We start from the raw sequence: 20224 nt of genomic DNA on the forward strand, positions 1-20224 counted from the left end.
TGTATATCACTTTCAGCTTGGCGGGAAAGAGAAGCATGTACCTGATTTGTAGGGCACGCAGCTTAGCCTTGACTGAGTCATAGGAACGGCGTTGTTTCGACACCTCCTGGCTATAGTCCGGGAAAATCATTATCGTTGCGTTCTCCAGTCGGATCTCCCCCATTGCCCTGGCTTCTCGTAGGATCAAGTCCCTGTCGGCAAAGTTCAGAAAGCGTGCGATGACCGGCCGGGGTCTCGCACCCTCCGGGGGTTTGGCCAGGAGCGCTCTGTGTGCCCGCTCAATTATGAAGCAGGTGGAAAACTGCGCCGTTGGGAAGGTGGACTTGAGCCAGGTTAGCAAGAAGGCAGCCATGTCCTTACCCTCGATTCCTTCTCTAAATCCCACAAAGCGGAGGTTGTTGCGCCTGGACCTGTTTTCCGCATCATCCACCTTCCATTGGAGGTTACGGTGTGCCGCCTGGAGTTCCGCCATATCTCTCCTGAGTGTTGTAATCGCCTCTCCGTCCTCCTTCAGCCTGTCCTCCGCGGCCGTCACCCTCTCGTTCAGGTTCCTAAAGTCTTGGCGCAATAGCGTTACCTCTGCCCCGACCTCTCCAATTTTAGTTTCCAGGGCTGACCTCGATGCCTGGATGTCCGTCCTGGACGCTTGAATGGCCTCCAGCAGCACGGCCATATCAGGACGGGCGCCCGGCTGATCGGTCCCAGTCCTCGGGGCAGCGAAAAGGTCCATGGGGCCCTGCTTCGTGTTCCTGGCGGCCGTCTCCTTTTTCCCCCTCATGTTCTCCACGTGGGTGGGGGGCTCCGGTCGGCCGCTCCGCGGATGTCTTGTGGCACTGGGGTGTCAGGGGGACCGCACCGTTCACCGCGTTCCCTCCCGATCCCCTCCGCCGTCCGATGGCCGGCCAGGCGCGGTGTCCGGGTCAGCACTCGCCAGGGGAGTCCAGGCGGGCCTTGGTTCTAGGACTGCTCTCTCGCTACCGCCCTCCAGCCACAGAGCCCGGTTGCCACTGTCCGCTATGCCGCTGCGCCGTCCTTCGCTGTCCTCCACGAGGGGGGTGGAGGGGGGGGGCCCAGGGGCAGCAGCTACCCCCGCCGGTTACAGTAGTCCCCGGATCCGTCTTCAAGGTTGGCTCGTTCACTAGCCCCCTCGCAAGGTACCGCTCAGTGTTCCCCGCTGGCCGCCATCTTGGGATGGGACTGTTTTCCTCCGTGCGGTCCGCGCGAAGCTGGATTGGTCCCCCAGTCGCGCGCCGCTGTCCCCGGTCACTGTGGGGGTCCCCTGATGGGTCTGGTGTTCGTACCTTCAGCAGTCCGCCGGGGCTGGCGTCAGCGTTTTCGCCGTCCTCCTCACCTCGCGGCCGCCATCATGGCCGTCCTCACCCCGATATCGCCTCCCGACTCGCCGAATTACCGGCAAAGACCACACCGCCACCCTGGCCGCTTGCTCACCAGGATCCATAGTGGTTGTGTCTCCAGCTGATATGCGTTTTCGCTCGTTTCTCAGGGTTTTTTAGTCGGATTTTGGGGCAACTCGGCCGGAGCTCCGGCGAGGCACGTCTAGTCAGCCATGCTGTTGGCCACGCCCCCCTGATTCCTGCATTCTTACCCCTTTATCTCTTCTCTCATCCATACTTTCCCACTTTTGCATTTATATCCCTTGCTTGTACCATTACCCTTACTTATCTCACTTCTGCCTTTGTACCTCTCTCTCTCCCTATTTCACCTTACCTTTGGTCACAATTGACTTTATGCCCCCACACTTCCAGCACCACCCTACTTTTCCACCCATGGTGTCATGCCCTATTTTCCAATCACTGCCTTCAAACACCTCACTTCTCATTACTTTCCCACCCTTGTCTTTCTTTATTCCTTGCACTTTTTAACACTCCTGTATTTAGCCACTCCCAACTTCATACCCATCAGTTCCTAGTCTTACTCTCCCATCCTTATTTTCATAACCACATCTCCTCCCCAGACAGTTACTTTACTCGCCCCTGCTTTTATATATCGCACTTGTTACCTATACTGATACTCGCCTTACCCTGCTTGTATGCATCTCACACACACTTGCTTATTTTTCTACTCTTCCCTTTCCAGCCATTTATTCCTAGCCAGGCCATTACTTGGTTCAATTTTTTATACCTCTCCCCATCAGGTCATAACTCACTGACCTATTCCTTCATGCCCCCACTTCCCACCCACCTGGCCATGCTTTCATCTCTCACCTTCACACCCTCACCTCCTGCCCACACCCTTTCTACTTCCCACATTCATATGTTTCACCGCCTACCCAGTCACTCTTGATCCATCTTCTTACGCTTACTGTACTCACTCCCCTGCTTGTGTACCCTCTCTTCCTACCCCCACCCAGGATACAAGTCAGGGGTACACATAGGTAGACAGGGTGGACCCACTCTTTTCACAGGGTGGATGCTGTCCCCGCTACCAAGACGTTGGGTCCCACAGAAGTATGCTGAGCTTGTCCTGGTGTAATTTTCAGACACATGGACATGTTCAGCAGTGCCTGTACTGTGTTCACTTCCAGGCCATCAGGGCTCCTTTTGTTTGAATATCCTGACTGGGGGAGGCCAGGAACATCACACTTAAATGTAAATACCACGGAGGGAAACAAAGGCACACAGCTTGTTATCTCTTCACAAGTACTTAGGAGAGGCAGCCTTTGCTTTTGTTCAGTCCCTATATATATTAGATGCATGCACTGTAAGATTGTTAGGTGTATTTGTCTGTCCCAGTATTAACACAAATAGCAATTACAATAGCACTATTTTATTTCTTTACAGCGCTATGCAACCCAATGCAGGGCGTCAGAGCTCTTTACGTTACATACACATTATACAATGACAATAAATCATGTACATGTGTGAATCAATGTACAAGATGAGTTACATGAGACAGTGAGGGTTACAATGTGTAGGAGTCACATGTCCTCCATACATCACTGTGGTCTTTTAGAAGGATTGTAATTTTTGAACTACGGGTAACGAAAGGATCTCTGTGTTAAAAGCAGTAACCCACTTCACTATCTACATAAAATAAAAATCTGTCATCTGCGTGTTAGATGATGTGTTGTGCAGGAGACACATTTACCTTCTCTACTACTTTGATTCCAAGCTGGGACTTCACAAAACACAGATACCTCCAGCAAGTGCATTAACCACCAGAATTATCTCACCATTATTACTATTTCCTGAGATTTACTAGGCACCATGACAGCAGATGCCTTAACCCAATTGTATTATTTATTTAGAGTGTTTTTATAAGGTGCGCACATGAACCACGGGTTTCAGAGTGCTGTACAAAGGATTGAATGAACAAAATGATAGGTATAGACAGGTACCAATCATATATTTTAAAATGTAGACTCTGCAACCAATTAAGCATAACAGATCTACTACCATCTCCTTGTTGGCAATTTCTTTGTGGCCAGGTTAAAAAAATGAATGTATTAGTTGAGGCCCAGATTTTGTGTCTAGATTGCACCACTTTTTTGCCATAACCCTAACGCTAAATCTCATTTGTTAAATCTCATAATGTTCATAAATGTACTCATGATATACCTGATAAACGTGTGAGGTCTTAATATCTGATGTCACTTCTTGTGATGTCACTTCCTGTGAGGTCACTTCCTGTGATGTCACTTGCAATGTCATGCATCGTGACATCATTTTCTGTGATGGCACGCGTCATGATTTCACTAGCTTACAGCCTAACCTAATTAGTCCCCCCACTTCTTTTCTTTGGACTTGTGCCCTGCCTCCACCCATACGTACCCCACGGGGCCTGAGCTCACCCTCCCCCTGCACCCCTCCTTTAGGGTTTGTCCATTCCCTTGAAGACTTCCTTCACCTGCCACTTTGCCCTTCTCTGCACCTGGAATTGTATGCCCCGCCCCTCCACTTCCGTTCCCACGTGCCCTCCCTCACACGTGACAGCTGCCCGGAACATGAGCGGTGGGTGTCCGGGGAGGGGACAAAGACAGCTGGATTCTGTTACAAATCACCTAATCCGTCGGAAATCCCGGGCGGCTCTTATTGCTTCGGTATTAGTCTGACCTGAGCTCCTCAAGACATTTGTAAATGAAGGTTTATCTAATCCGCCCCATCCAGCTATGAAGAACTAAACATGCCCTCATTGGTGTCGTGAGCGTTTGTGGCCATGTTTGCCTTTTGGATGTCTTATGTTGTAAATGTCATATCTTGTCACCAGAGCCGGTCCTAGGCCTTCTGAGGCCTTCTGAGGCCCCGGGCGAAAGGGAAGATGTGAGGCCCCTCTAAGTGCCTTACTGCCTGCGCGAGTGCGCTTTTCCCTACTCTGCGGGGCCGGCAGGGGGCCCCCTGAGCGCGAGGCCCTGGGCAGCTGCCCATACCGCCCATGCCTAGGACCGGCCCTGCTTGTCACACCATTTGGGTCTGACAAGTAGTGTCCTGTCTACTGTATTACTATATTAAAAGTGCAATGGGATATGATGTACTTGTACTACGGCGTATGGGCTTTCTGCCACGTTTGTGACAGCATCTCGTCTTCCAAACTCTATGACAATCTTTTTTTCTTTTTCTTTCTTCCCATTTGTTTGAATTGCTTTTCTTCCTTCCGTGATTCATCATTGTATTTTTTTCTTTCTTCTTTTGTCATCACTTAGACGTTCTTCTTCCTCCTCTCCTGCCTTGCGTCCTTAATCGATTATATCTGTAGGCTTCTTTCCCTTTTTTGTGTCTTTCTCACTTTATCCTTCATTCATTCATAATGTTTGTTCTATTTCTTTTTGTATATTTTTTCTCTCTCTTACTTTTTGTTTTTCACTACGTTTTTCTTTTTTTCCCTCGTTATGTACCTGTTTTTTTTCTCCTTGTTTCCTTAATTGCCATGTGTTCTGCTCTTGGAAATGGCCTCCCTTTCAGCTTATCAGGAAGTTGCAGTGGGCTTAAAGCATTGCTTACCATTGGTTGGCATTACTGTTGTTTATTTTCTTCTTAGTCAGTTGCTTGCCTTGTCCATCTTGTATTTTCCCTTCCTGGAAGCACACCCTCTTTATTTTGTTTTTCCACTGCTCACTTTGAATGAACTACTGTTTCTTTAAGCTCGAAGATTCCATGAAAGTGCATGTATTTTCCAGCTGTCTCCCTTGTGTGCTTCTCTCCCCCCACTCTCCATGTTGCTCTCTCCTCTGTGAGCGTTGCTCTCTCCTAACCTGTGTGCTTCTCTCCATTCTTGCTCCATGTTGCTCCTGTTCGTTTGCTTCTCCCCTTTGTTGCTCACTCTCTCCTGTGTGTCTCCCCGCCCTTTCCTTCTTACTCTCTCCCTTGTGTGCTTCTTTTCTCTCCCCCCCCCCCCCCACACGTGCTTCCCCAACCTGCTTCTCTGTTGCCCGCTCTATCACACAGCAGTCCTATTTTTAATTTTTACATTTTTATGGAGTGCCAGTCAAAAAATTACTGCCAGCCTTTCTGCTTTATAAATATGTGTTTAGCGCCACTTCTTTTTCCTACTTCATTTTATTTTCTAATCGATCTTAAGTTAAAAAAAGGTACTCACAGCACACGCATGCATCGTGATGCTTGCAAACTTTTACAGAAGGCTGCAGCTGTGTCATTGCACCTTTTTTCCCTTTTGTTTGTGCTGTACAGCTTAAACAAAAGGCATTGGCAGAGCCATTAGTTCTCAAAGTGGAGACCTATTGGTTTTGCCAATGCTTGTTACCCGTTCCTGCCGTCCTTATTTTCTTTAATTCTTTATCATCTCATTCTTCTTTCTCCACCCCTGCATTCAGTATTTTCTTCATTCCTAGTTTGTCTTTCCCGTCCTTCTTTTCTTCATTCTTCCCTTCTTAGTTTTTCCTTCTTATTTGTTCTCTCCTTATTTTTATGTTCAATTCCTTTTTTTCTTATAGCCTCGTTATCATTCTTTTTTCTCTCATTGCTGTATTTTCCCATTCCTTTCCGCTCATCCTTACTTTATCCCATTTTCTATTTAAATATTTGTAACTTTATTCTTGGAAAACCAGTGATGCCCTCTTGAAAGTCTACATCTTTAAGTGATGCTCACTACTAATGGGTGTCTATGTTGCTGGAAAACAGCACAGATGCACCCCGTTAGATGGAAAGCATGTTATGTTATATATTGGTTCTTGTTAAGTGCAAATATCACCCTGAGGTCTCAAAGCGCTAGCCTGAACTCAGAAAACAGGAAAGGATGAGAAGAAGGGGGACAAACTAAAGGGAAAATAGTCTCAGAATAGCCAGGTTTTAAGAAATTTACGGAACTTCTGGTGATCGCTCTCTGTATGAAGATGCAGAGGCAGTGTGTTCAACAAAGTGGGAGCAAGACTGGAAAATGATCTTCCAGCGCCGATTTTCGAGATAGTTAGAAGATTTTTATTGGTGAATCGGAGAGTTCTGGAGGGCTGATACCTTTCAGTTTGTTAGCCAGATAATGAGGTCCTTGTCCACTAAGGGTTTTGTGTACTAGACAATTAATCTTAAAATTGATCCATTTCCTGACTGGGAGCCAATGAAGAGCTTTCAGACTAGGTGCCAAGGGGGAACGGGGTGGGAGGTTTAGAACCAATCTGGCCACCGTGTTCTGAAGGACCTGGAGTTTTGTTAGGTGCTCTTCGTTTATAGAGGCCAAAAGGGCATTGCCATAGTCCCGACTACTGATTATTAATCCGTGGACCTGTGGAATACAAGATGACAGTGGGACCCATTTAAAGATTTTATGGCGGCTACGCATTAGTCCAAAACAGATGCAAGCTACGTGGTTGACTTGGTCTGACGTAGAAAGCAGGCACCGGTTATGACCATTAACTATGATTTTCTCTAATATTTTCCCTTCCCAGATCTAACACTTGCTCCACAATTTGTACTTTGAAGCTTTAAAACACAACCTTTAGCAAAGCCAATAGGTCTAATGCATGGAAATAGCATTTGCGCATGTTTGTTTTGCGTGTGGTTACTTTAGCAAGCCAGACCTATGGACTTTGGCATTTCTGACATCGGACAATTTAATATCTGTCAATCGCATAGTATTCTCTTTGCATAGGTCGCCTCTCAATTCTAGCTTCACTCACTCTCCACCTGTCCTGGGGATGATCCATCACCACTATGGCCTTTTGCTTACAGCCGATGTCCTCTGTGTTTTTGATTGCAGTATTCACTTCTGCCGTATTACTGTCTGTTTTTGTGTTTGCCAGCCTCCTCTTGACTTTTCTGTTCTGTGCATCGCGTCTGCGCCTGGCATTTTATACACCCTTTCATTATTTGTAAGCTACTTTTTCTCAGAAGGCAAACTTTGAGATCTTTTACTTTGTCTGTAAGTGTCTCCCTCCTTTTCTGTCCTGCCTTTTCTCTGCCAATGTATCTTTCTTCGTCTATTGTTGATTGCTTTTATTTGCCATTTTTAGATCTCTTGAACATATTCAATTCTATTTTCACTTTCTCTTTCCGTATATTTTCTCTTTTCCATTCATCACAAATGTATCTTTCGACTTTTGCCTTCTCCTTTTATTTCTCATTCCATTCTAGTTTCCTAATTTAAATGGTTTCTTTTTCTTTGCTTTTTTCATCTTTTTCATTATTTTATCATTCATTCTTTGCTTCCATCTTTCATTCTTCCCTTTGATTTGTTTTTTTACATTTGTCGATTACATTTTTACCTAGCTTCCATAAACTGTCAGGTATTTTTTTCGTACCAAGTGTGCTGGGGTGGGAAGGCTGGAACTCAGGCCACACTGTGTTAGGCCCACCAGGCCACAGTACCAAAAGAACAGACACACACACTTTGTTTGGTAGCTGGGATTTAACCTCGTGCAGTCGTTTGTCCCCTTTTATTTATCACCTCAGCCGCGCCCGGTCGAGGTATTGGCTGTGTATGTATTGTATTGTATTGTAATTGCATTTATATAGCGCTTACTACCCCTGATGAGGCGTCGAAGCGCTTTTTGTGGCGAGTAGCACTCTACTCCGGGACCCATAGAGAACTAGTGTTGAATTAGTATAGTGAAACATGCAAGTACATTTTAAGTGGTGGATAGGTTAGTCAGTTATTTGGATTTGGAATGATAGCAGAAGGATAGAGGAGGAAAAAGGTTTGTATTTATATAGCGCTTGTTGACGCACGCTATTAAGGAAGCCTATAAAGGATTAGTGGTGAATTAATATGGTGAAATATTAAGTTATTTCAGTGGTGGATATTAGTTAGTTATTTGGAGTGAGAAGGATAGCGGAGGGATAAAAGGGGAAGAAAGGTTTGCATTCATATAGCACGTGTTAACCCTGATGGGTGTTGAAGCGCTTTTCTGGCGAGTAGCACACCACTCTGGAACCCTGTCAAGGTTCAAGGAATATCCCTGGTTGCTCAGTACACCCAGCAGCTCAGCTCTTTTGGAACACGGGTGGGTCTCCATCATGCTACAGAGCTACACGTATGTTTATTGGGTACTAATTTTGTAAAGCGCTGGCTGGCTTCTAAGGCGCCTTAGGGGGCCGTTTACAATTGTCTTTTTGGCCTTGCTACTTTCTTGTTGGGCACTTTCTCGGACACTAACTGTTCGTAAAACATGTATAAATGCATGCAGTTGATGTAGTAGTGCAGTGGGCTGCATACCCAAAGTACTGTAAACGTGCATTTGTTTTGACTGTTCCACGTGGTGTGTGGTGGGTGCTGCGCACCTCTTTTTCCCATCTCCTCTTAGGCCCGCCCGCTCCAGGGTCACAGCAAGCACTGACCCCTCTAAACGAAGTTATTTAAATGCAGCCCGGCCCCTGTGTTGTCCTTCCAGATGGCCCTGTATGTCACTTCTCTGCTGAGCAGGCCCTCGCTGTCTCCTCTTCCCTATTTTTCGTGCCTGAGACTCGCACACACTTCCTCCTTTGGGCGAGCAGCCCGAGCCCTCGCTCTTCCAAGATCTCCGGCGCCTCCGTCTGTCTCCTTCCAGCCCCGGGGCAGCGAGGCGCCTCGGTTGCAGCGCCTAGAATGCCACAGCTCCTTGGTAGGTTGTTCGCCAGCTTTGAAGCACTGCGGCTTCCAGTGTTGTTTACGCGTGCGTGCTGCGTCTGTGTGGCGTGAGTTCGGACAAACAGAGCCAGAGGTAACGTTGGACGATGTTCCTATTAAGCGACTGGTCGTTTTGGCTGTTAGTGATCCGAGGTGCCTGACTTATTCCTACCGCAGCCCCATGGAACTTTCTAGAACATCGGTTTGCTAGAAAATCCCCAAAATAATAAGCCCGTTCACCTTTTGGCCTGAGTCAGGAGTGTGGTGTATTTTTCAAACGCAGACGTGTCAGTACTTGGGTCTGGCCACAAATGAACGACATCTTTCCTGCCAAATGACCTCAAGTTTGATCTGCTGTAACCTTCGTTGGCAGCGTGCACGCGGAAGGTATGATCGACCTTACATGTAGAGCTCAAAGGCTACACGCAGGGCTTTAAGTGGGCCGGGTCTCACCGGGTCTGAGCACCGGAGGCCTAGAAAAGGGTCTCTATCGGGCTTTGTTTTGTGCACGCTATGACCTCTCACCCCCCTTTTCTCGTGGAACCTAACGCCATTTGTGCAGCAGGACCCAGTGAACAAAGTGCAACACATGTATTGTGACTGTAATCCAGTGCACGATAGAGGTGGGGCCAGTGTATGGGGCGGGTCAGAGACGTCGCTAAAAAAAAACGAAATATTTTGTAACTATTTTGTTGGTCTTTCATCTACGGGTAACTGCATATGAAATAAAATGCACACACTTTAAAAGAAAAAATGTATGCAAGTTGAACTAATCTGTGGAAAATGCATTGATCTGCTAAGGAAAGCTCAGTTGTTTAATGCACCGCTTAAGGCGTCTTGGTGTTGGAGGGTTTGCTGACTTGACTCCCAGTTGGTGCACTAGGGAATAATAGCATATTTTTTGCTGTTAAGTCCTAGCCACTGTCGGAAAGCACTGTGTAAATGTAACTCAACAGTTAAACATTTTTTTAAGTCACAGTAGAAAATAGGCTAACTTTTCTATTGGTTTCCATTAAAATGTTGCATTTGGGAAACTGGTAACAACCTTGCAGTATCTCTCAAAAACTATATTTGGCACAATGAAGCTTGAAATGATTGTATCAATTAAACTACACTGTGACTCCCGGCGGCCTTTAGATTTGCTGATTAACCAATTATACACATTTGCATTTCTTTCATGTTGCAGCCTCCCTTGACAGACGGCTTCTTTCTTCTTCAGCGGTCTGTCTCTTCACTTACTTCGCTCTCCTCCCTCCTTCCCCATCAGCCTGAGGCTGAGGCAAAGTCAGCATCAGGCTTTCCAAGATACTTGTCTTTAGTAGCAAAAAAGTATGAAAGCTCTTTTTGGCAAAATGAAAATAAAAAAAAGCTTGACGGTGAAAATCCTAAGCGATCCCGTCCGCTTCGACCTGTAGCACCGCCCCACTCACGCACTTTCTTTGTGCTGTACTCTTGACTTACAACTCTTGTCATCCTTAAGCACCCCACCAGGCAGCTGGCAACAGCGTGTCCTGGTTTGTTCCTTGTGCTGAGGCTACTTGCTTAAATACGCCCCGCGTTGTCCAGTGGTTGTCATATCAGTAGCGGCTGCCGCTACAGTAAAGTGGTTGGGAGGGGGGGCTTTGGTTTTAAAAATAAAATAAAAAGACTTACCTGACTCTCTGCTGCTGGCTTCCTCATTGTTCCTCTTGTCCCGGAAGTGGATGGGCTTCATTGCACAGGCTGCCGACCCAATCTAGAAGCTGCTCTCATGCCATACTAGCATGAGGGAAGAGCCTGGATTGGCCTGGTTTAACGCTTGCTCAGGCACAGGGAGCCTGCAGCCTATCTCTAACCCAACTGTAAAACACAGTTGGATTGGAGAAACATAAGGACGGCCGGCCTAAGACGGGCGGCAAAACTGACATGTGCTCTTATAAGTTCCTACCACTTCTCCCTACTGCTGAGGTGACACCCATCAGCATGGCCCCATCCCGCCCTAACCTCCACTGGCAATAAGGTAATAAAAATAAAATGATAATGCAATGGTTATAGTAATACAGATTGCACAACAACCCACATCAGATGTAATCCAGCAAGGCTCACTCATTGCAAGTGGGACTCACACATCTGGGTGTCGAGCTGAACTCTCACACTCAGAAAGGTAAATGTCACACCTGGCCGAATAAATGTGATGTCATCCAGAGATCTGCATTGCGGTGAATAGATATTTAGTGATGAAAAGGTCACAGTACCACAGGGGCCACTCCTACAGATCCCCTTAAATGATGGTAGCTGGTTTAGACCCCTTACCAACTGCTCAACCAGTGTTTGTGAGCCATGAGACTTAGTTAGTGAGGTTTTGGTGTTATTTTATTTCAATCTAGCTTTATTATTTTTTTAATGATTTAACTTGGGTCAATTCTCATGTTATTGATTTCAACATTGTGTGAGATCACTTCCTGTGATGATTTCAAATATGCTAATTAGTTCTAAGAATTCAGACCTCTGGTAATCAACTTCACAGTTGCTTGAGGGCACAGATTGTTGGAACGGGAATGCCCCCTGCATGGTGAATGGGCACCTACCCCAACCCTAAGTGCCTGACTGCAGTTGAAACTAGTAGCTTGTCATTCAAACTGGCTTTGGCGTCACAGTAACCCAGGCTGTCCTTGACAATGCGAGGTCCGGGACCTGTCCTGTGACTTATAGGAAAGCACCAAGCGTACTCTCAGATTAGGCAATGGCCGACTGTTGTTGGTGTAGGTACATCAAGTAACGCGGTGGTGGCAGCGTACCATGTTTTGTGAATTTGTGTTGTGACCAGACCTTTTTCTGTGTGTCAGTTAGAGCAAAGCATACTAACTCTTCTTATGTGAAATGCTGCGGTATGTGAAATACAGAACCTTGCATTGACATACCATGTGTATGTTAAGTATGTGTGTATGCAAAGTGCATATGTTGTACATGTTTGGTAGTAGGACTCTCTGTTTTGTATGAATTTGTGTACTGGGGCCAGTGGGATCCATTTTGGATGCCCGTGGTTTAGCATGGCACAGGACGGAGGGGGAACATAACGTCCCTAAACAATGAAAGTGTGTGTCTTTCATTCCTGTGACTGGAGGGTGAAGTACAAAAAATCTACTCCTGAAACCTCGTAGAATCCGGAAGGAAAAAACTTACAAACGCTCCTTCTCGGGAATGGCACCCAGGATCTGGAATGCACTCCCTCCTGAAACCAGGCTTATCTCCTCCACTGCATTTTTCAAGAAAGAGGTAAAAGCCATCCTTATGGCCAAGTTCACCTGAACTCTATTGTTGTTGGATCAGAGACTTTGCACCATTTTGGTATCATTGGATACCTGATGGATTATTGTCATCATATTCTTACATGATTACGATCCTATTATGTTACTCACTTACTACTGACTACTATATTGTACCCAATAGTTGGTTTAATCAGCCTCTTGATGCCCCTACCCCGTGTTTTTCTATAATTTTTTTTTAAGTAAGTGGTATTAGCCATCCTTATAGCCAAAGTTTCACATGAACTCTATTGACGCTGGATCAAAGACTTTACGCCGTTTTTGTATTATTGGTTAACTGATTTTTTTTGTTGTTTTTTTGGTTATTTTTCTGCACATGACTGCTATCCTATTATGTCACTCACTTATTACTTACTACTGACTATTGTATTGAACCCAATAAGTTGTTTAATCACCCGCCTGTTGCCCCTACCCCCTGTTTCTGTAAAGCGCTCTGATATCTGCAAAGATCTTGTTCGCGCTATATAAAACTTTAAAACAAAATAAATAAATAAATAAGATGGAGACAGCAATACCTTTATAAACTCCATGAGGGCCATGTTGCAAAAGTCTGAAACTGCTCATTGGTCTTTCCTGTGCACTGCCATGTGATAGATGGGAGGCAGGAGAGTGGAACCTCGGTTTCTTTTGAGTAAGATGAGGAAGTATCTATGCAGGGCGTGCTCTTTGATTGCTGCTTCTGGAAGGTGATAGCAGCCAGGTGCAGAGAACTCAGACTTCGCCGTTACCATGTTGTGGGTACTTCTGCTTGGAACCGACCCCTTTGCTACCTCCTTTGAGTACCATCACATTTTCACAAAGGCTGTGACTGGAGAGCAGCCTAGAAATTGAAAATGAAAGAGAACCTCCTTAAGCCTGTTCTCAAGCCTGAGACCGTAGATCCACATTCCCTGTCTGCAAAATGTGCATAAATGTTGGACCCAAACCACCCTTCTTTATTCGAATTTGAAATCCTTCATGACCAAGGAAGGGAGTGTTCCCAGAGTCTAATGAGGACTGCAGGTGTCTGCATGAAAGACAATATCCCTGCGGTGAGGGTTCACCTGAAGTCTTCAACGTGCTGGAGAAGCTGAGTCTCCTTAGAGCCTAGAAGCCTGCCTGTTCTGAGAGGGAAGGGGAGCAAATGGCCCTACAGAAGGAAAGGCTGTCAAGGAGAAGCAGCTCTTAAATGTTTATAGGGTGTGGGGTAGGCAGGTGACTGTTGAGGGGGGGGGGGTTACTCAAATTTGGCAGGGTACCCCGATTTCTGGTTGCAGCTCCCACCATGCACTGCATAAAATTTTCAAGTTATCAGTGTGGGTCCTGGCTTACCAGCCACCAACCCTGAGGGCCTAGTACTGCTACCATCAGCGGAGGTGCCCATCCGAGAGGAGCTGCGACATCATTCCAGGGCCTCAACTGCTGACGCGGAGCTCCTGCCTTCATCTGTCTTCAGGCCTGCAGCTGCCAGAGACAAGTGTCAGCCTGCATCTGCCTCCAGGGCACAACTGCCGAAGATGAGTGTCCACCTGCATCTGCGTTCAAGGCCACAACTGCCGGAGGCAAGTATCTGCCTGCTACTGCCCCTTGGGCCACAACTGCTGTACACAAGCGCCCGCCTGTGTCGGTGTGTGAAGCCTCAGCCTCTCCAGGCCTGCTGAGCGCATTGCTTAGCGCCTGCGACCCTGAAGGCAGGCTCGACCATCGTCCGTGGTCACCCACCCCAACACCGAAATGCAAGCGTATGAAGACGCCGATTGCACGGGCTGCGCCTGGAGCTCACCCCCATCAATGAGCAGGCAACATTGGACTCTTTCTGCTCAAACTGAGAAACTGTGACAGAGAGAACTGTTGCTGCTAGCCATAGCATTTGCTGGCACAGACCTGTTGGGCTAAAAGGCAATCAAACTGACCTATGGGCCAGAATGTGGGGTAATCCCTAGTGGTCTGTACCTATGTCTGTACCCTTATCTCCACCCAGGGGCGGCCTTAGGCATGTGCAAGCTGTGCACCTGCACAGGGCCACCAAACCCCAGGGGCCACCACGCCAATATATATCCTTAATATAATAATCCTCTAGGATGGATACATATTTGTGTGGCGGCCCCTGGCAGGGATTTGGCGCCTCCGGCTCTGTTCCACTTCCAAACACCCTGACCCCCCCCCCTCTTCACTGGCCTCCGCGCTCCGCCCTGCCAGGGCGGAGCACGGAGGGGCTCTTCCGGGGCCCCTTACCTACGCTCCCTGCCCAGGGCCGCCATAAGCCTAGAGTCGCCCCAAGCCTAGAGCCGCCCCTGCTCGGCCTCAGACACGAGAGAGTGAGGTGGGCGGAAGTGGGCTCCGTAGGGATTTCTGCATTTCATTAGATCTGCTTGGGGATATACTACATTGCAGTAACAGAACCACCTTTATAATGTGTAGTATTTAGTACTGTTGTTTGATTACAGTACGTTCCTTTGCTAATAAGACAAGCACTGGGCTCAAGAATATTGATTGTGCCTGTTGGTTGACTGTTGAGTAGTGAGCTGTTGCCCTTAACAGAAGCCTGTAGCTGCTCACTCTCGCTGCCCTAAAAGTCAAATGCGGAAAGGGTTGTACTTGGCCCAGTTTGCAGTCATAGTAGGAAAGACACCAGAGCACCAGTGGCAAGTGAGCTCAGCCACTACAGATGTACAGATGGGGCCCATTGGCGCCTACCTGTCCCATGGGCCACGGATAGAAGTCTAATACAGGTTATGGAGCGCATTTGAAACTGTACAAGCTACTGTTATTCATTGTGCGGATGCACAGCTAGTCTGAGGATTTTGTGGCTTAGTGTTGTTCCATTATTGGTTCAATCAAGATTTACCACTGCAAGTCAGACTTTCTCTCAAATGGTGAGTTCCAGGGTAAGAGCCCCAAAAGGAGGGTTCCTGGACAGCGGTTAGGGTAAGCATAACTACGAGTAGTTCGATAATAAGGAAAGGTGGGGAAAAGAAACTGCAACAGCCAGCCCAAGTGGGTTGGGGAACATACCTGTACAGGCAATACAGTTATGAAAATGTTAAGGTCAAATACTGACACCTTGGGTAATATTAAGGGGTGCGCAGCATCGGACTGGCCTATAGGGCAATCAGTCAGTGTCTGACAGGCTGGCCTCATAGCTCAGTGTGTGGCCTAGTGCTTTGCCTATTTGAGACCTGTTTTATGGTCTGCTGGGCAAGTTTTTACTGTTGATGTCTCTAATATTAAAATAAACATTTCTTGCATCAATCTCAAATCCCTGCAATCTTTCATACCTTGCAGAACACTTGTAGTGTGTGTCTTTTCATAACTGTCCCAATTTGCAAATATTGGACGCTTTTTGGGACGAAGCCTACTAGACAGCCCACCTGTCTAGTTTGCTAAAGACATCTTGGGGTTTTTCAGAAAGCTTCCCTGGGAATACATTACGCCCAGTGCTTACCATTGGCTTTGTGGTTCGTAACTCATATTGGCTTGCTTTCTATGTGCTGGCTTAGTTCGTTTTAGGCTGTTCAGCTTTAGTACATCCCTTCTGTGGAGCAAAGCCTGGTAACAAGGTCCCCTTGTATTATTCTACCAGTGCTCCTTTCTGTAAACAGTCCTTTAAATCTTGTTCTTATCTTCTCACATTTGATGCGCATTCAGAGACAGAGGCCTAATGTCAGGCTCTGTTTTCAAAGGGAGCTTGGTATAAACTTTTCTTTCTCTGACTTCAGAGTGAGAGTATTTATGTGACAATCATGCTGGGTACCGGGATTGTGCTTGAAGAAGGTTGTACAATGTTATATTTTTCTAGCACACAACAAAATGTAAATGTCTGTAAGAGAACTGTGCCTATATTTGGGAATATACCCAAATTAAGAAAAGGCAAATGAAGTTCATTTTTTGGGAACTCAGAAGTGCTGTAGAAACAAATATTTTATTACGATCAAAACAAATCAATACACTAAGTGATGACATTTCCACATTATCGTTTGTGCGCTGTATAGTTTTAGCAGTAAAACAGTACTTCTGTGCAAATGTAATTATCATTTCAATTGAAAATGTGCTGTTTGTAAAGGCAGTGCACTACCACACCATGCATACTCCACTTTACGCCACTCCACTCTACTCTGTACCACTCTGCACTGCTCCACCCCACCTCACTCTACTCTGCATCACTCCACTCAATGCCACTGCAGTCTACACCACTCTACTCTATGCCAATGTAGTTCATGCCACTCTACTCTAATCTGCATCACTGCACTGTTCGTCACTGCACTCTACACCACTCCAATCTAGGCCATACACCCTACTACACACCAGCAGCGGCTCCATGCAGGTAAGAGCGGTGGGGCCAGGAGGAGGGGGAAGGGAATTTCGACAGATGCAGAGGGGAAATTAATTATTTATTTAATTTTCCCTCGTGGTAGTCTGTGAATCCTCCCCCAACCCAGCCTCACCGCTCTTACTTGCACGAGCTGCTGCTGCTATACACCACTCCACTCCAAGCTGCTCAACTCTTTAGCATTGCACACTATGCAACTGCAGTTTGTTCTGTACCACTCCACCCTATGCCAATCCACTCTACACCGCTCTAATCGATTCTACACCACTGAAATCTTTGCCACCACACTCTACGCCACTCTACTGTATGCCACTGCACTCCACCCTGCACCACACCACTCATAACTTCACTCTTCTCTGAAACAATCTACTCTACGCCACTCTACTCCAATCTGCCCCACTCCACTCTGACACTCTAATGTACGCCAGTGCACTCTACACCTCTGCAATCTATGATGCACCACTGGACCCTACACCACTCTACTCTAACAACTGTGTTGTATTCTACTGCACCTTAAGCCAATGCACTGTAAACCACTTTACTCAAATTCAATGCACTTTCCGCCATTTCACAGTCCGCCAATCTAATCTGCACCACTGCACTATATGACACTATAGTGTACTCTGCAACACTCTATTCTACTGCACTGCACACTATACCACTCTGCTGTACACCATTGCACTCTAAGCCACTCTATTCTACTCAGCACCACTGTACTAGACCACTGCTCGCTATGCCACTCTACTCTGCACCCCTGTACTCTACTCCATTGCACTCTATGCCACTCTACTCTGCAGCACTGCACACTATCCCACTTTACTCTACTCTGTACCACTCCACGCAACACCAATACACTCTATGCAAATCCACTCTACACCACTCTGATTTACTCTGCACCACTGCACCACTTCACTCTAGGGAACTTCACTGTACTCTGAAATACTGTACGTCACCGCACTCTGCGCCACTCTACTCCACTTTGCATCACTCCACTCTAATCTGTGTCACTGCAACCTACGGTTCACCACTACACTCTATGCCACTCTTCCCTGCACCACTTTCTACCACTGCACTCTACAGCACTCTAACCACTATGCTAAATGCCACTGCATTCTACACAACTTTACTCAAAATCAATGCACTTTCCTCCATTGCACACTATGGCAATCTACTCTGTAACACCACACTATAAGTCACCATACTGTACTCTGCAACACTCTATTCTACGCTACTTCACTCTGCCACTCTACACCATTGCACTCTACATCACTGCACCCTGATCCACTCTGTTCTACTTTGCACTATTGTACTGTACACAACTGCTTTCTATGCCACTCTACTTTGCAGCACTCTACTCTACACCCCTGCACTCTATGCCAATGCACTCTACGTCACCTACACTACACCACTTCATGACACACTACTCTGCAACATGACACACTACACCCCTGAACTCTACGCCACTCTACCACTCTACTCTGCACCAATGCACTCCACTCTGTACTACTCAACGTCATGCTACACCAATGCACTGTACAACACTATGCTCTACGCCAATCCACTCTGCATCACTCCACTCTATACAATTGCACTCTACACCACTGCACTTTAGGCCAAACCACTCTAAGCCCCTCTAATCTTCTCTGCACTACTGCATCCTATGGCACTGCACTCGAAGCCATTCTACTCTATACCACTTTACTCTATTCCACTCTACTCTACACTTCTGCACTCTACCCTGCACCCCTCCACTCCTCCAATCTACCCTGCACTACTCCACTCGACACTACTTCACTCTCCTCTGAAAAAACCTACTCTATGTCACTGCACTCTACGACACTGCACTCTATGCCCCTCCACTCTAGGCCACTTCAATCTATGTGGTGCCACTCTACTCTGCACCACTCTACACCACTTTATTCTAAACTACTGCACTCTGTGCCACTCAATTCTGTAACACTCAACTCTACGCCCCAGCAACCTATTCTGTGCCACTCCACTCTTTGCAACTGCACTCCGTGCCGCTGCACTCCACGCCACTGCACTCAAAATCAATGCACTCTATGCCAGTCTGCTCTGCAACACTGCACTCTACACCACCAAACTCTAATCTACGGCACTGCACTTTACGCCACTCTATTATACTCTGCCCCACTGTACTCTACATTGCTGCTCTCGATGCCACTCTACTCTATGCAACTGACCAAACGCTAATGTACTCTATGCCAGTCTACGCTAATGCACTCAACACAACTACACTCTACGCCACTCTACTCTGCAACACTGCCTTCTAAGCAACTGCACTCTACTCTGCACCACTCTACTGCATTCTACCCCACTGCACTCTGCCACTACAAACTACACCACTGCATTCTATGCCACTCTAATCTATTCCACTGCACTCTACACCACTACAATCAACTCAACTCCACTCTACACCATTGCACTCAACCCTCCACCACTCCACTCTACCCTGTGCCATTCAACTCCACCCTGCACCACTCCGTCATTTCACTCTACTCTAAAACAATCTACTCCACACCACTCCACTCTATCCTACTACACCCTACGCCTCTGTAATCTACTCTGCACCCCTCTTCTTTACACCACTGCACTCTACGCCACTCCACTCTATTGCACTGCACTCTATGCAAACCCACTCTACACCACTGTGCTTGAAATCAATGCACTCTACACCATTTCACTCTATGCCAGTCTACTCTGCACCCCTATACTCTACTATGCAACACTACACCACTGCACTCTACGCCACTTCACTCAAGGCCACTCTACTCCACTCCACGATATGCCACTCTGACACTCCTTTGAACTCCACTCCATGCCCCTCCACTGTATGTCCCTCCACTCCACGCCACGCCACTTTACTGTAGGCCAGTCTACTCTACGCCATGCACTTCACTTCACTCCACTCTACTCCAACACTTTACTCCACTCTGTGCCACTCTATGACACTTACGCCACTCTACCTCCTGCACTCTACAACATCTATTCCACTGCACAACATTCTACTCAACTTTGATGCTCTACCCAAATCCCTCTATGCCAGCCCACTCTACGACACTCTGTGCCACTCCACAAAACTCCTCAAGACTCTTTTCCACTCAATCCCGTTCCACTCCTCTACACAACCCCACTCTATGACAATCAAATCTACTATGTGCAACTCCCTCTATTCCACTCCATGTTACTCCACTCCATACCACTTCACTCTACGCCACTCTGACCTCTCCACTGTACTCCACTCAAACCTATGCCACTCTTCCCTGGTCTATGCTCTTCCACTCTGACACAATACTCACACCACAGTAATCTACGCCACTCCATGACACTCAACTGCAGTCCAAGACCATCTACTCTACACCACTTAACAACACTCTCCTTTATGCCACTAACTTTTTTCCATGCTGAACAGTATCCTTTCTGGCATATAAAATGGCTAAAACCCATTGGCAAAGCCAATAGCTCTTGCGTAGGCGACACATATTTGCTTTGCCAATGTTTCTTTAGCTGTGTAATTCACAAATGTTTGTTTTTTTATTGTGCTTGGGACTATTTTTTGTCCTGGTCTGACCCTGAG

General features: G+C 46.9%; 1 protein-coding gene across 4 annotated transcripts in view; it reads left to right on the plus strand.

Annotated features, from left to right (window-relative positions):
* The window catches only part of ZNF385A (zinc finger protein 385A), a 471767-nt gene that overhangs the window by 150515 nt on the left and 301028 nt on the right, over positions 1 to 20224 (plus strand). For 2 of the 4 annotated variants that reach the window (XM_086964817.1, XM_086964833.1), the window contains exon 1: positions 8849 to 9007. The exons of the other annotated variants lie outside the window; for them this stretch is intronic. In XM_086964817.1, coding sequence (XP_086820943.1) covers positions 8992 to 9007 — 16 coding nt within the window. In that variant the 5' untranslated portion in view covers positions 8849 to 8991. Of the gene's footprint in view, positions 1 to 8848; positions 9008 to 20224 lie in introns of those variants that run through there. 4 annotated transcript variants of the gene reach the window in all.

This window comes from Lissotriton vulgaris, chromosome 1_1, assembly GCF_964263255.1.
Source record: "Lissotriton vulgaris chromosome 1_1, aLisVul1.2, whole genome shotgun sequence".
NCBI lineage: Eukaryota > Metazoa > Chordata > Amphibia > Caudata > Salamandridae > Lissotriton > Lissotriton vulgaris.